Source organism: Cololabis saira, chromosome 8 (assembly GCF_033807715.1).
Source record: "Cololabis saira isolate AMF1-May2022 chromosome 8, fColSai1.1, whole genome shotgun sequence".
Classification (NCBI taxonomy): domain Eukaryota; kingdom Metazoa; phylum Chordata; class Actinopteri; order Beloniformes; family Belonidae; genus Cololabis; species Cololabis saira.
Window position 1 is genome coordinate 25874894 of NC_084594.1, and position 15080 is coordinate 25889973.

The 15080-nt window shown below is 39.4% G+C and overlaps 1 protein-coding gene across 12 annotated transcripts in view; it reads right to left on the bottom strand.

Annotated features, from left to right (window-relative positions):
- atp2b2 (ATPase plasma membrane Ca2+ transporting 2) overlaps nucleotides 1-15080 on the bottom strand; it is a 124687-nt gene that overhangs the window by 81724 nt on the left and 27883 nt on the right. For 9 of the 12 annotated variants that reach the window (XM_061727421.1, XM_061727424.1, XM_061727423.1 and 6 more), the window contains exon 2: nucleotides 1130-1870. In XM_061727421.1, the coding sequence (XP_061583405.1) occupies nucleotides 1130-1328 (199 nt within the window). In that variant the 5' untranslated portion in view covers nucleotides 1329-1870. Of the gene's footprint in view, nucleotides 1-1129; nucleotides 1874-15080 lie in introns of all 12 variants that reach the window. The other 3 variants (XM_061727417.1, XM_061727418.1, XM_061727422.1) reach the window with 1 other exon arrangement.

Consider the following 15080-nt stretch of genomic DNA (forward strand, 5'->3'; position numbering starts at 1 on the left):
AGTTTCTCAGACTGGTATCATTTTCTAGATTTACAGTATTTCTCTGTTTGCTAGTTGTGACGCTTAACTAAAAGATGGAAAGACTGCCAAAAAATGATGAACTGAACTGAACTGGGAACTGCTTTAGTTGATCATTAACTTTGAATCTAAATCTGAATGTCTATATGTATATAGAAATGTTTTAATCCACATTTTCTGGAGTTATGCCGTTACTGACTGCTCTTGTTTAACTCTGCTGCGGTGAAACGATGTAACGTTTCACAATCCAACGTGTCCTCACCATGGGTTCACCCCGTGAAATGAGAAGATCAGGGAACACAATCCTATTTGACAATTGGTATATAAAGTTACAGTGAACCTCTGATGTCACACAGGTGAGTTTACACAATGCCAACATCATGGAAGGTTGATGCTGTCATATGTGTAGCTATTACAGAATTCCATTTTGTGTGATCGTTGTGAAATAACATAGAATAACCAACCAGTGTAATATGTACTGTAGATGGATAAGTAAGGTGTTTATGTACATATTTGAGCAGCCTGAATGGTATTTCATGAAAAAGCTATGGGGGCACTGTAATAAAAAGAAAGAGAAAATGTATTTCTTATATTTTCATAATTGAATATTATTTTTCTTCTCCGAGGTCCTTGGGATCAAAATGTAACATTTGCTATTCGAACTGCATAAAATAATATTTACAACATTTTTAAAATGAAAAACTGAAAATAAGAAAACAATATAATAATTGGACACATCTTAGTTTTTTTGTTTGTTTGTTTTTTAGTTGCTTTTTGTTTTCTAGTCCCAGTCGTGCCACACTTTGACAAGACGTATACCGTACTAGACCTGAGACCTGCTCCTTTTTAAATCCATGCCTGATTGGCTGAATACAAATATGACAAGGGAGGGTGGGATGCTTGTGCAGGGGAGGTTGATTGAGGCAGCTAAACTGTCTAGAGAGAGTTGCGTGCATATTAAACAGGCTTACTACCGGCTGGACTGTGCCCCCATCTCTCTATGCCCACTCACGTATTCCTCATTCCTGAAGATGAGAGCCGTCACACAGTAAACACACAATGCATGCAGTTTCACACTCATGCACAATGAAGGACAAGTATGGGGACTCACCTTCAGTGGGTGAGGTTTGGAGCCGTTTGCACAGTCCCTCTACTCCCCCGTAGTCCTCTTGAAGCTTGACCACCGCCTCTGTGCCACGCAGCTCCATCAACGAGCGCAGCTCCATGAGCGAGCAGCCGAAGCCCGCTGCATGGTTGCCCTCGTTTCTTTGGTTCTTGGCATAAAAATCGCTGTTGGACATGTCCCCCATGATGTCAACTTGTCAAGTCAGTTAGATTGGTGTTTATTATTGCTAATTGAACAAAAAGCTTGAGCAACAGAGCTCAGTCTCATCCAAAAGAAAAAAAAATCCTAAAAATAGATTTTAAGCATGTAATAATGACCTAAAAATGGAAAAAGGAATACGTCTTGTGATTAAAGTAGGCAGATAAACACAATAAAAAGGGGAAGGGGGAAAAATCCGAGTGGATAAATTGATGAGTAGCTTCTATTTCAGGATCGAGAGATTTTAGCAGATCAAAAAGCACCCAAGTAAAAAAGAGGAGAAAAGAGAGCAATGGAACGGGGGAAGAAGAGGGGATGACGAATCACCAGTGGGGAGCATCCAGGTAAGTGTTGGACAGCCCCAGTGGCTAGGTCCTGAGAAGGGCAATGATGGTGGTTTCAAGTCCTGTAGGTCTCAGGCTCACCACGGCTGCAGTCCAGACCCACTCCATGTGTGGCTTCCCATTGCTGAAATTCTGTTCTTGCCTCCGCTGCCTCTCTGTCTCTACATGGTGGTCTTCCCCATCACTGCTACAGAGAAAGAGAGAGCGAGAGAGAAAAACGAGAGAGAGAGAGAGAGAGAGAGAGAGAGAGAGAGAGAGAGAGAGAGAGAGAGAGAGAGAGAGAGAGAGAGAGAGAGAGAGAGAGAGATGATGGACGAATTCAGGAGATGAATTCAGAGAGAAAGGGAGGTGAAAGAGGAGCAGGGAGAGAAAGGGAAAGAGAGCACAGGAATGAGCGTTGCGTTTTCAGGACAGGGGTGAATGCAGCGGTAGATGGTGCGCGGCTGAAGGACAGCCTCTCCTGGCTGCTGCAGTAACTGTGCCTCTGCGGTCTCTGTCTGATGCTGCTGCTGCTGCTGCTGCTGCTAACCTCATTCTGAGCACACACACACACACTAACTGACAGAGAGCAAAGATATGGAAGAGAAGGAAAGATGAGATTGCTCCTTTCTGCTGCAGAGCAGAGAGGAGTTGTGCGCGGGTGGGAAGCGGGAGCTGCTCTGACGACAAAGCAGAGTGTAACGTAACGCTGTGCTGTTACTGAGAGGATGGGCTGAGCTGAAAACCAGTCTCCTGCTATCTCACCAGCAAGTGAGCTGCTACCGCTCTCCACAGTAATTGGCCTCATCGCTGCAGCCACTCTATGTCAGTCTTCATATCTTCCATTACATGTCATCAATAAAATCACATCAGCCTTATCAACAATTTTGTTGTTAAACAGGCAGAAAAGGAAATTCGAAGTATGTAGCCCATTTGCATGAGATTCACATAAAGCTTGTATGGCAACTGGGACACTTTTTAAGCTTGACCAGTGACTGGCAGATGAGGCTTTAGGAATCCTTTCATCTTTTTTTTTTACAGGTCAACTGAAACCATCATGAAGATAAGAGATGCTACACATACTCACAATTACATAGAATGTATTCATTTTAAAAGTATTACTCAGAGAGACTACATCTATAGAATTGCCAAAGGAACTGCCATAAAGAAAAATGTTCCAATATAAGTTTTCCATCACTTTCATATTCAACTACTTATTTAAGTACTACTGTTTTTATGAGACCTACAATGACATCATAAGTTATTTGTTCTTATCATCAAATGTAATCTTGCGCAGTTACGAAAACATATTGTTGCTTTAAAATAATATGAAAATAATTAAGTAAGTGTTAAACATTTGAAAAATACTGGAAAAACAATGATAATGTATCCAAATGGTTGCAATGTTACCATAGAGTAGAGAAATATGTATAAACAAAAATGTACAAAAAAGATCTTGAAACAAAAATCATCTGGTGCACTACTTGCCTTCGGCAGTGCCTTCAGTGGTTATTGTTGTTTATTACTTTCAGTAATAATCCCTTATAAGACATGCAAATAAGTCAAACAAGTAAGTCTTATTGTAAACTTTTGCTGGAGAAATTAAAAAACTTTACTTTATTTAGAGTTATTTTATTTATTTTTGTTTAGCTTTTGTTTTTTCTTTAATTGTTACCAGTGCGGACAGGATACATGTGGTAGAAAACTAAAGCTGCATCAAGCATTATTTTTTTCAGATAGATGTTGGCCTCATTTACAGTATTTATTTATTTTTATATAATACACACACATTTGTTGACATGTTCATATATTTTATATATATATATATATATATATATATATATATATATATATATATATATATATATATATATATATATATATATATATATATATATATATATATATTGTATATAAATATATATACACATATGAGATCAATCCTGAGACAAATGTAGTGTCACACTGAAACTATCCCAAAAAAAGGAGAATGTGGAAGCAGATCAGCCAAATGTAATATGTAATAATATTAATAATGTGACGACAAAAAGGCTGAAACAGAATGTTAAATTTAAATTGGCCCTCAGACAGGCCCTTTGGTGACAGCAGAGGCCAAACAGCATGGGATAATTGTCTCTCTGAACATTTTCTGCAGTCTGGAGGTTTCCCTGCGAACCCTCTTAACATGAATTCTTAAAATGTCCACCATTTAACCTAAAAAATAGGACCTGCAGCCAGGCTCCTTCTAACAGCAGCTTCTACGCAAAATGAAGATGTTTACAATATCGCTGCCTCGACCTGATCTGCAAACAACCTCTCTGTAACACAGCTGTTAGATTGAACGGTGACAATGTCATCCATTGACAGTGTGTGGGGAAGTGCCCCACATTTCATGCTCATGAAGATAAAAAAAAACATTGTTAAACAAAGAGAAGACTAACAAATAGATAATACAAAGAAAATGGGTTATGTAACGCATCACAGTTGTATCTATTTATTTGCTTAAAATAACACTGATGATAAACACTCCCCAGTACCCTTCTTGCCCACTACCAGCACTTTTCTGCCACAGAAAAAGCACTATGTGAGCCTGCATCCTTATTCTTTAAGTCAGAAGTTTGCTAGCTAACCTCTCCCACATAAATATAGAATCCTTTAATACAGTGAACAAAAACTATTGATCTGTCTCCAAGTGATTTCCCTGTGTGTCTTCCTTTTTAATCAGTGACATCAGTGACTCACCCCGTGCCTCGCTGATCACCTCCTCATTAGATGATTCAAAGGTTCATCATTAATATTATTATCCCAAGCAAACCTTTGCCTCACAGCTACCCTTTATCTACTCCCACCCACACAGAGGGGGATCAGGAATCAAAAGCACCCTGGTTTTGTGTTCGGCTGAACCCTGCAGTGAATGACCTCTCTTTCCATCATCATCTCTTTCCAAGTCTCATGTGAAGTTCTTTCAATGCAACAAACTTGCAACAACAAACACTTATTTAGATAAGAAATCAAACTTAAGAAGTCAAAATAGAAAAACATTGGCAATGCATCGGGACACTCCATTATCAAAATATACATTGAATAAGAGTTTTTTTTTTCATTCAAACTTAGAATTCATCCCCTCAAGGGGTTAACTTAATAGAATGTAGGATATCTGCACAGCAAATATGTACTGGAAATGATAATATACAGAATCCAAAGCCATAACAAACTGTCAGTGCAAGCCATAAAATGGTTAACAAAATGATGGATTTGATTTATATTGCGCTTTTACTGGACACTCAAAGTGCTCACTTTGGTCGCATTATTCATTCACTGTATTCATTGTTGGGGATGGTAAAGTACATACAGTATGTAAACGTGGTAGCCAATCCACAGCAACAGCCTCTCTGACCAACACTTATTTAGATAAAAATAAATCTAACTAAAGAAGTCAAAAAAAAAAAGATTGGCAATGTATCTGCACACACCATTATCAAATATCCATTGAATAATTCATACACATTCACACATCAGCTATAACCACTTGACCTCCAAAATGTGGCGCTGTTTCTGCTATTTAGTATTTGTTGTTACCGTGGCAGGGTCCAAACTGCTCTTTAAGGTTTTTGAAGATGAGTCTATGGATGTGTGGTCTCTAGATAATTTTAAGTAAATTATTCAGCAATAAGTCAAATTATCTACAATTATCACAGATGGGAAACAGCTTTTCTGCCTGAGGGCCCGGGTTGCTTGTAGTCACTGACTCAGACATTCTACATCATATTGAAAAATGTTTGAAGAAAATCAACGTTTTATTGAAATAAATAATCAAGATTATGCTTCCTAATTGCTGTAATGCACTAACGTCAGTCTGAAAGTTGCTTGAACATTTTTATTTAGAGCTTGACATAACTGCTGACACACTGACAGGTGAATTAATCTCCCTCTGCTAGCAGTAATTACACCAGTGGAAAATGAACTAAAAAGCATTCTTGAGAAAAATAATACATTCTTGTTCAAATATGACTCGGATGCAATGCTAAATGTCTCATTACCTTTGGACACTAATAATACCATAAGCAAGACAGTGACAACTTGTAAGATGTTTGTGTCGTAAATGGACCGAGTTGAGAACAACTTGCACAGAGGCAACTATCATTGATGTATCCAACAAAAATGCATTGCCTTTCTTAACAACACACATGTAAGTGTTTTATCAAACTTTAACAACTCGTAATGTGTTGCTACAATCTATGATAAACATTGTTTTTAATTGCCAGGTCAGATAAGTCCCAGTATACACTTTAACAGGCTTGTTTTCACAAATGTGTTGTGTATGACAGTCTGGCTGCCAGAATCCCACGTTTTCTTTTTCTTTTCTTTTTTTTTTTAGTTTTCACGGCCATCGTTTCCAAAGCAGCAATGCATTTTGACCATGCTGCCTGAAACACACACACACGTGTAAGCAAAGGTGCCTTTTATTGAAGAGAGCATGACAAACAGAGGGGAGCATATTCAACAACGCAGTCTGAATGTATTTCTTGACATGCTTTGATATACTGTAGTAAGGGACATTACTGCAGTAGGATGTAACAGGATGTTTTTTGCTGAGCAGCAGATCAGTAGTAGTGGCCAGTCCACACACATCATTTGAACTCTTTGCATATTGGCCAGAATAAAAAGTTGGAAAAAAGGTGTCCAGTTGCTGGTATTAAGTGTGGTGATACAGACGGAATTAGCACCAGACGCAACTGTGTGCATGAAAAAAGTCGGGCACAACCTTGTCGCAGCAGGGTAGCGAGAGATCCTGCCAACATGTGATTACACACCTATAGGATGGAGGCACTTTGCAGCTCCACAGGATGCAATCCTGTGTCTTAATGATTTCAAGTCTTTCCTTAGAGTTAAAAGGCTAGACAGCCCTGACAAAGACACAGAAAACCTGCACAGCATTTTTCTGAAGCTGAGAGGAACTTTAACAGTTCCCATCAAACCCAAGACTCTGCTTGGGTTTTCTTTTATAAAGGTAGGTGTATTTGGATGGTGTCACAATTTCTTTGGTGAAAATACATAAATAAAATAACAGCATGTGGCTGCTTGTCTTTTTTTTCTTCCGGCTGATCAGGTCCAATCAATGTTGGCGGTGCCCCCTTGCACACAAAGGGAGACTTCTGTGCCAAACAGATCCTCCAAAATGAAAAAAAAAAAAAAAAAAACTAAAACTCTACCAATTGTTTGTGTGGCATCTGTGTCTTTTCAAACTTCAAATTATTATGTGGAACTTAAACGTGAAAAAGGGAACTGAGGAAAATGGGATTGAGGCTTTAAATAGAAAGTGTCAAATCTGATAGGCAGAGGAGGATGAAGAAAATGGGAATGGTTTTAAAGAGTGATAGAGAATCTGTTAACTGGAAAGCACTAAAAGAGCAAGCTAAGATAGAAGTGAAATGCTATAAACTGAGCTGAGAAACCTCCAAAGAATGATGCTTTCTTTTAATCACTGATGAACAGAGGTAGTAACACTTTCGTGAACATACGTTAGTTACAGTATTTATGTGCACACAGTTCGTGCAGTTGCAAGCGGAGCTGATATTAATGGTACATGTGCCTCCACATGTGAAACTCTGATAACGTCAGAGCTCAGGGTTCCTTCCTTTAGTCGGCAAACATTTTCCTTGCCTGTGAACAATATTACCTCCTGCTCTGGTATTCCAAAGACGGCGACCTGCCCAGCACAATCTCTCTATTAAATTCTTGCTTTCCCGTATATCAGTATGTGACTAAAACATCTCCCTTCTGTTTCATCCCTCCGTCATCCCATCCGTCTGCCAACCTGTCCATGCTCCTGCTCATCTGCATAATTGTTGGCACGCTCCTCATGATTTGACAGTGAGTAACGAACAACATCAGAATAAACAATGAACAAGAAAGTGCCCTTTTTCCAGTCATTAAAAACTTTTTACCTCAAGTACCAGACACACTTAATGCAACCTTATGAACTTGAACACCATATGGAATTCACATTAATTGTGAGGCTCTAAGGCCAGATAGTAACACCATCTGACCACTGCACTGTGAAGTATTTGCCTCCTGAGAGAATAACAGATGAATCTGATAAAAGAAGGCTGTTATTATAGTGTCAAAACATTACATACAATAACCATATACTATGTTTAGCAGTTTTGACAATTAACTAAAATTATATCATGAGCTCCCTACAATATTTGTTATATTATTACAAGTATCCATCCATCCATCCATCCATCCATCCATCCATCCATCCATCCATCCATCCATTATCTATACCCGCTTTATCCTTTGCAGGATCACGGGGGTCTGCTGGAGCCTATCCCAGCTCATTACAGGCGAGAGGCAGGGGTTACACCCTGGACAGGTCGCCAGTCCATCACAGGGCTTTATTATTGTTACAAGTAGAAAATTGCAAATTTCTTAATTTATTCTCATAATTGCAGCATGTACTCTGCCTGTAGTCTGCCAGCCTCCAATCAATCGTTTAAAAATGTAAAACTCTATGCTGTAAGTGAACCCTAAATCAGCAAATTACTTCTCAACTTCTCAATTTTGTTGATTGGTTTATTTTATCACGCAACTGGCAACAGGATGTATTTGTGTCACGATCTCTCGATTCTTCGCGGTGGAGTTTCTTGTGTGTATAGTGTTCCTGCCATTTTGCAACTAAACGTATGTTTATGTTTCCTTTTTGAGCTGCTGGTCTCTGTGTTTTCCTCTGTAATTATAAAGAATCATGGGACAGTGCCTTTAAATTTCTTCTTTCTCCTTGATTTGGGGTTCCTGGCAAGTGCAGCAGTGAACGCTGTTCTGCCATCCACAAGTCATTCGCTGCCATGCCTATTCACCGTGCATCTGTCTCCAAATGTCCTTGAGCACAGTGAGACAGAGTTGTGATAAAAACCTGTGCGCGCTGCACCGTCACCACCAGCATGACAGGCACATAGCCCCCCCTGCCTGTGACAAAAAAATAGTGCAGAATTGTGCAGTGCAGTAATTTAATTGTTAAAGATTTGCTTTGGATAACAGAAAAGCTTCTGAGTGAATATTTATGTATCTACTGGTTGAGAGATCAAATTTCATCCATGACCTCCTAAATTGTTACATGGGAAGTGCACACTGTGCACTGTAGTTAGTTATAGTTAATAGTTATAATTAAAAAAAGAGAGAAAGAAATCCCAGTTCTGGGAGAAATGAGGGGAAACAATAGAATAAATATCAGCTAAATCCTTTTACTACGTTCAGGAAATCCTTTTACTTTGTTAAGGAAATCCTCAAATACGTAGTACCTTGGATAGCAGCTGCATTGCAGTGCTGCTGTGTAGTATCCTAGCTCACACACCCAGAAGGAGAGAAAGACATGTTAATTGAATCACCTCTCTGCTACCATCAGTGTTAACTAATTGGGTTTAAACCAGCTGTCATGTTACTTAAATGTAGCGCAGACTCTGACAAAGAAAATTATTTTGTTAAGTGATGCTGGAGCTCTAAAAAGACTGCAACTTCTCAAGTGAAAAAGTAAGAAAGGAAATAGAGAACCGACTTGCTTCTGTGTGCCTTACACATGGTGACGGTTAACTCAAACTTAAGTCAAGCAACCTCCGTGGTTGCAAGGGTTGCAGTGTGTCAGGGCAGTCGAGACTGATAAGCATGAGCAGTTAATAATTTGTTACAGGTGTAAAGTAACAGTGAACTGCGTAAAATGAGCCTTTACCTTTATAAGAGACACTTTATTGTGTATATTCAGTAGTATATGAATACTGTAACCCATGCTGCAGCAACTCTTTAGTTTCACAGCTTTTCACCTGTCTGTTTTTGGTTTTCTAGATCCACGGCACTGACACAAATTCAGATGGATACACAAGTCACCTATAACAAAGGGTATATAACAAATTATTGATATGAACTTTTGTTATTGACCAAATACTTATTTTCCACTATAATTTGCAAATACATTCTTTAAAAATCAGAAAATGTGAGTTCCTGGATTTTCTTTTTCATTTTGTCTCTCATAGTTGAGATATACCTGTGACGAAAATTACAGGCGTCTCTCATCTTTTTAAGTGGGAGAATTTGCACAACTGGTATCTGACTAAATACTTTTTTGCCCCACTGTGTATGAGGTTTAAGCATGTCTGCAGTGTGTTGAGATGATAAGAACAGGTGAAGCAACTGTGTGTTCAAGTACAAGCTTTAAGATCTGCTTTAAGATCTGCTTCACACGTGTTCCTGTGAGATTATTAAACTCCTTTCAGTCTCACATATGGTGGAGTCCACATGCAAAATAGGTCACAGAGTAGAAATGATAAGTCTTCTGCTTCCTCTGGAAGGTCCCTGACAGAAAAGTGCTGCAAAGTGCTTGAGTCATCAACACTTTTGTGGTTGAATGCCCTAGGCTTGTGTGTCATGAGCCAGAGACTCTGAGTTTCAGCTTGTAAATTGGGGTTTTGGGATAAATCTCTGACATAATGGTACGCCTTAAGTAAGTGTGATGACATGTACTGAAATGTTCAGCTTTTTAATCTTGAACAGTGCTAAGCCCCGGCCTAAAATGTACATAATGGTTTACAGAAGAAAAGAGAAGTGGCTTATAGGTCAAATCAGGGCTCCAGACTAACTTTTTTCCACTTACAGAACTGTTGATCCCAATAAACATTCATGGAATAGCACTCCTTGCTAATCAATCCAACTATGATTAACAATGCCACTGATTCATTTGTAAATCCCAGCTGAACATTTGTGAAGCAACAAAGAGATGACCACCATCGCGCCGTCCAAAGTCAATCCTGTAACTCCTGTTCTCTCAGCAAGTGTGTAGCACTCAAACCTCCACAACTTAGCATCGACTCTTCCAAATGACTCCAAGGTGTTGTATTCTGGTAACAACAGTGTGTGCTCATACAGTCCAGTAACAGCTGTAAAATGAGGCCATTTACATGGCTCTTTGATCCACTTGGATATGTCTGATTCTTTGAGTTTTTGTGTAACTCCTCCAACAACTGCAGTAACACATTTCATTTTTGCTAATCAAAACTTATCCAGTTCTTATTCAGTTCATTATTACTCTGTAATTATAGTCTATAAAGTATGACTGCAGATGTGATCAGACTCTCCACAACAGACTAATAGGAGATAGACAACATCTTGCTGCAAACCTGGAAGGATCTAACCCTCCTCAAGAAGTAAGGTCTGTAAGGTTGCATCTCCAGTCCAGTCTGTTGTCCAGATGAACACCAAGGCATTTATACTCCTCCGCCCACTCCGTTTATTTCTCCCATGATGGAAAAACTAACTAACTTCATCCTGGCTCTCCTGAAATCCACAATTATCTCCTTTGTCTCGTTCACACCTGCAAGATTAGATGATTGTCCCCACATCACACCACAAAACAGTCCACCAGTTTTCTATACTCAGTCTCTTGTCCATCACTGATACACCCCACAACTGCAGCATCATCTGAGTATTTCTGCAGATGACAGGAGTCCAACTTGAACTGGAGGTCTGAGGTGTACAGCGTGAAGAGGAATGGTGAGAGTACAGTCCCCCGTAGTGCTCATGTGCTTCTGACCATCTGGTCAGACACACAACAGGTAGTCAGGTGATTATGGAGGCATCCAGCTGTGTCTACTGGAGCTTTTTATGTAGTAATGCAGGCTGGATGGTGTTGAATGAACTGGATAAATCAAAGATCATGAGGTTTACAGTACTGCCTTTGTCCAGATGTACACTGGTTGAAGCAGGTGTATGATGTCATCCCCAACTCCAATCTGTGGGTCCCTGTAGGGCTTATTTGCTAATTCAGGTGGGCAAATAAACGTCTGTCCTGGATGATGTGGGATGTTAGGGCTACAGGTCTATAGTCATTAGGAGAAGATGTATGAGATCTCTTTGGTACTGCAACAAGGCAGGATGTCTTCTACAAAACTGGGACATTGTCCTGGCTCAGACTGAGGTTGAAGATATGCTGAAGAATACTACAAAGCTGGTTTACACAGGCTTTCAGGATTCACCATCCGGACCATCCGGACCATCCGGACCTTCAGCCTTGTTCTGGTTCAGTCTGTCTAGTTGTCTCTTCACTGACTGTTAGAGGAAGAAAGGCAGGAGAGGAAGGTGGAAGGGGGCCCAGGATCTCCTGAGGTGGTAGGAAACAACGATGGGGCAGTAACAACACCCATGGCTCAGGTGGAAGATGACATAGCTGAGGTGACGGGAAGATATGGGTCAAGGGCGGACAGGAGGTCTGTTTGGTTGGACACGGGAGAGGAGGAGGCTGAGCTCCTTTCTGAACTGAACCTGTTGAAGAATATGTTCAGTTCATCGGCTCTGTGCAGACCACAGCTGTAATCAACCAAATACATTCTTGGTCGACTGAAGCCCTCAAATTTTGATTAAAATTAAATTATGGGTTGCACTGAAAGTACTTACACACTACAGCCTGTCGAAATTAATAAGAGGGTTATTTTTTCTATAAAACATGTTTTCTATAATGTCATGTTTTAATAATTGATGGACACTGTCATCTTGCACCGCACGCTAGAGTTGCCACCTTTCAGAAATAGAAATAAGGGACGCCCCGATTTCAGCAGTGCAGGCGCCAAAAAAAGGGACATCCCCAAAACTTCTAAACTGCATAGAAATGTATTTATTTTATTATGAAAAAACAAAATGCTTTGATTTAAAGTTTAAAGTGCCTTAATAGCATTGAACTTGCATGACTGTACACACAGCCAACCATACCAGCAACTGAAATAGCCTCCTATGCTATGTATGTCCACATCAGCCAATATGTATAGTATAGCTACAGGTGAAGGTCGGAAAATTAGAATATGGTGTAAAAGTTAATTTATTTCAATAATTCAACTTAAAAGGTGAAACTAATACGTTACATAGTCTCATTACATGCAAAGCAAGATGTGTTAAACCTTTATTTGTTATAATTTTGATGATTGAATTGTTTATTGATTTCATAATATAGAGATTTTCTATTTGGGGTTTTCATAAACTGTGAGCCATAATCACCAAAATTATAACAAATAAAGGCTTGAAATATCTCACTTTGAATATAGTGGGAAATAATAGGCCTATATTTGTTTCACCTTTAGTTGAATTTACTACGAATGAAATGCACTTAAACATTTGCATCTTCAAATTTTCCCACCTTCAACTGTATTTTATGACATCAATAAATAAGAGCATAATACATGTCCGTATTGGTTCAATACGGAACGCAACTTTTAACGGGTGGCACAACTACAGTGGGGCTAACACATATTTTGTTGGGGCTCAAATAAATGCCAGAATTTCAACGTGAATATATATTTAATAAAACAACAACCTCCCACCAGCTAGAAACATGCACAGGGAGAGAGAAAAAGAGACAGACGACGACGCTCGCTACGTTAACAGCACACAGGTGTGTTGGAGTGAGAGGCTTAAACCGGAATTATGGTTCTGCGTTAAATCGACGCAGAGCCTACGCCGTAGGGTCGCGTGCATTGCGCGTCGCCGCGTACCCTACGCCGTAGGCTCTGCGTTGGTGTAACGCGGAACCATAAATCAGCCTTTAACAACAGCACCGGGATGGCGCTGTTGTTGCAGGTTGGTCCGCCTTCAGTTGCACATAATTAGACTAAAACATTGAAATATCTCAATATTGATATGTTAATATTGACAAAACGGACGGGGCAAGTTGCCTTACCGTTTTCAGGTGATACGCCATGTTTGATATGGATCTGTGATATCCAAACTGTTGCTTGCAAAGTTTGCATTCAACTTTTTTTCCATTGTCTATTTTTATGAAATTCTGCCACACTGCAGATATATCTGACATGATTGAGTTCAACAAATCACAGGACCTTGTCCTTCTACTTTACAATCTACCCGTCTCTAGTCAGTGGGTTGGGCTTATCCAAAATAGCAACAAGGGGGTGTCCAAAAAACAGCCTGTTACCCGTGAAAGAGATGTGCTCTAAGAATCGACCAATCAGGATTTCATATCCACTAATAAAACGATCAATAAATCGACCAGTACACTGGGAGATTACAGCCCTAGTCCAGACGTCCATCTATCTGGTCCTCCTTCTGCTTGATGCCCGTGATCTTCTTCATCCCTGATCATCCATCTCTTATGTTGTTCTGCTAGAGCTCGTTCTCCACTATGAGAACAAGAATGAGTTTTTCATTTTAAACCTACATTAAAATCCTGAGCAGAAAATTACTGAAAACTGTAAACAATTTAGACCACAATTCAGTACAACATAGCTCTTCGTTTACCAACTGCGACAGATTGATCATTGCATTCCTTTTTTTACAATGTTAAAACATGCATGGATTTTGGCAAGTCAGAAATGAACTTGATGCCATGAGACTGACATTAATATGTCAATGTACAAGACATCGAACAACAGCATCAGTCTCAGGCACTGGACAATGAAATGTATTTCACACTCGTTGCAAAATGACAATTCCCTGACTGAGTTAAATCGAGATGGTTTTTGTATCTGTTTGTAGCTATGGCACCATGTACGATCCGCCACTATGGGTCAGCTGCTCGTTTCTCAACAGACTGCTTGTAAAAGGTCAGCCAGTGTCTTTTCATAGTGGAGCCCAAGTCAAAACCAATTTATCCACTCTGGTAGCTTCATGTATTCAAGAGAGTAAAACAGTCTCACCTTCACACAAACATTGTAAACTGTTGATTTTTGTAAATCCTCAAAACTCTCCCGCTCTGAGGTCAGAAAAGAATGCAAATTGTTCTCATTATTCCCACTCCCACACATTGGGAGCTACAGTCAGTGTTGGAAATCTGGACATTTTCTTTAATTTGTGTGTGCACATGCGAGTAAATGTTCACTGAAGTTTTAAACTGAAATTTTACTAGTGACAGGGAATGACATGGAAATGTAATCTGTTAGCAGTCAACCAGCTCAACACATTATCATGATTTATGTCAATTAAGAAATAATAGAAAAATGAACTGCATCAGTAACCGAAGAGTGAATATGAGTGACTGCCTTTTGGAAAGATAAGGAGGCAAACTGAAGGAAAATATAGAAGAAACAGTGGATAGTCATTTTTTTGTGGACCATGTTGTCAGTGGTGGCCCAACACTGATTCAGTCAGGATGCAGACTGACGCTGAATGTTGGGAGAAGAACTTTGCTGTCAATCATTCAACCACTGTCTGTAAGCACATAATATTAAACTTGTGCTACACAGATAACTATGCAAGTTTGTGCATTTTCATTCACTAGCTTCCAAAGCATTAACTACTTTACACTATAAAAAATGTACTGAATACAAGTTTAAACATTTTGAGTATTTTGCTCTTAAACAACACACAAGCACATCCTGCTTGTTGGAACAAGTATTTATTAGATTTTTAGGAAGTTTAGACTT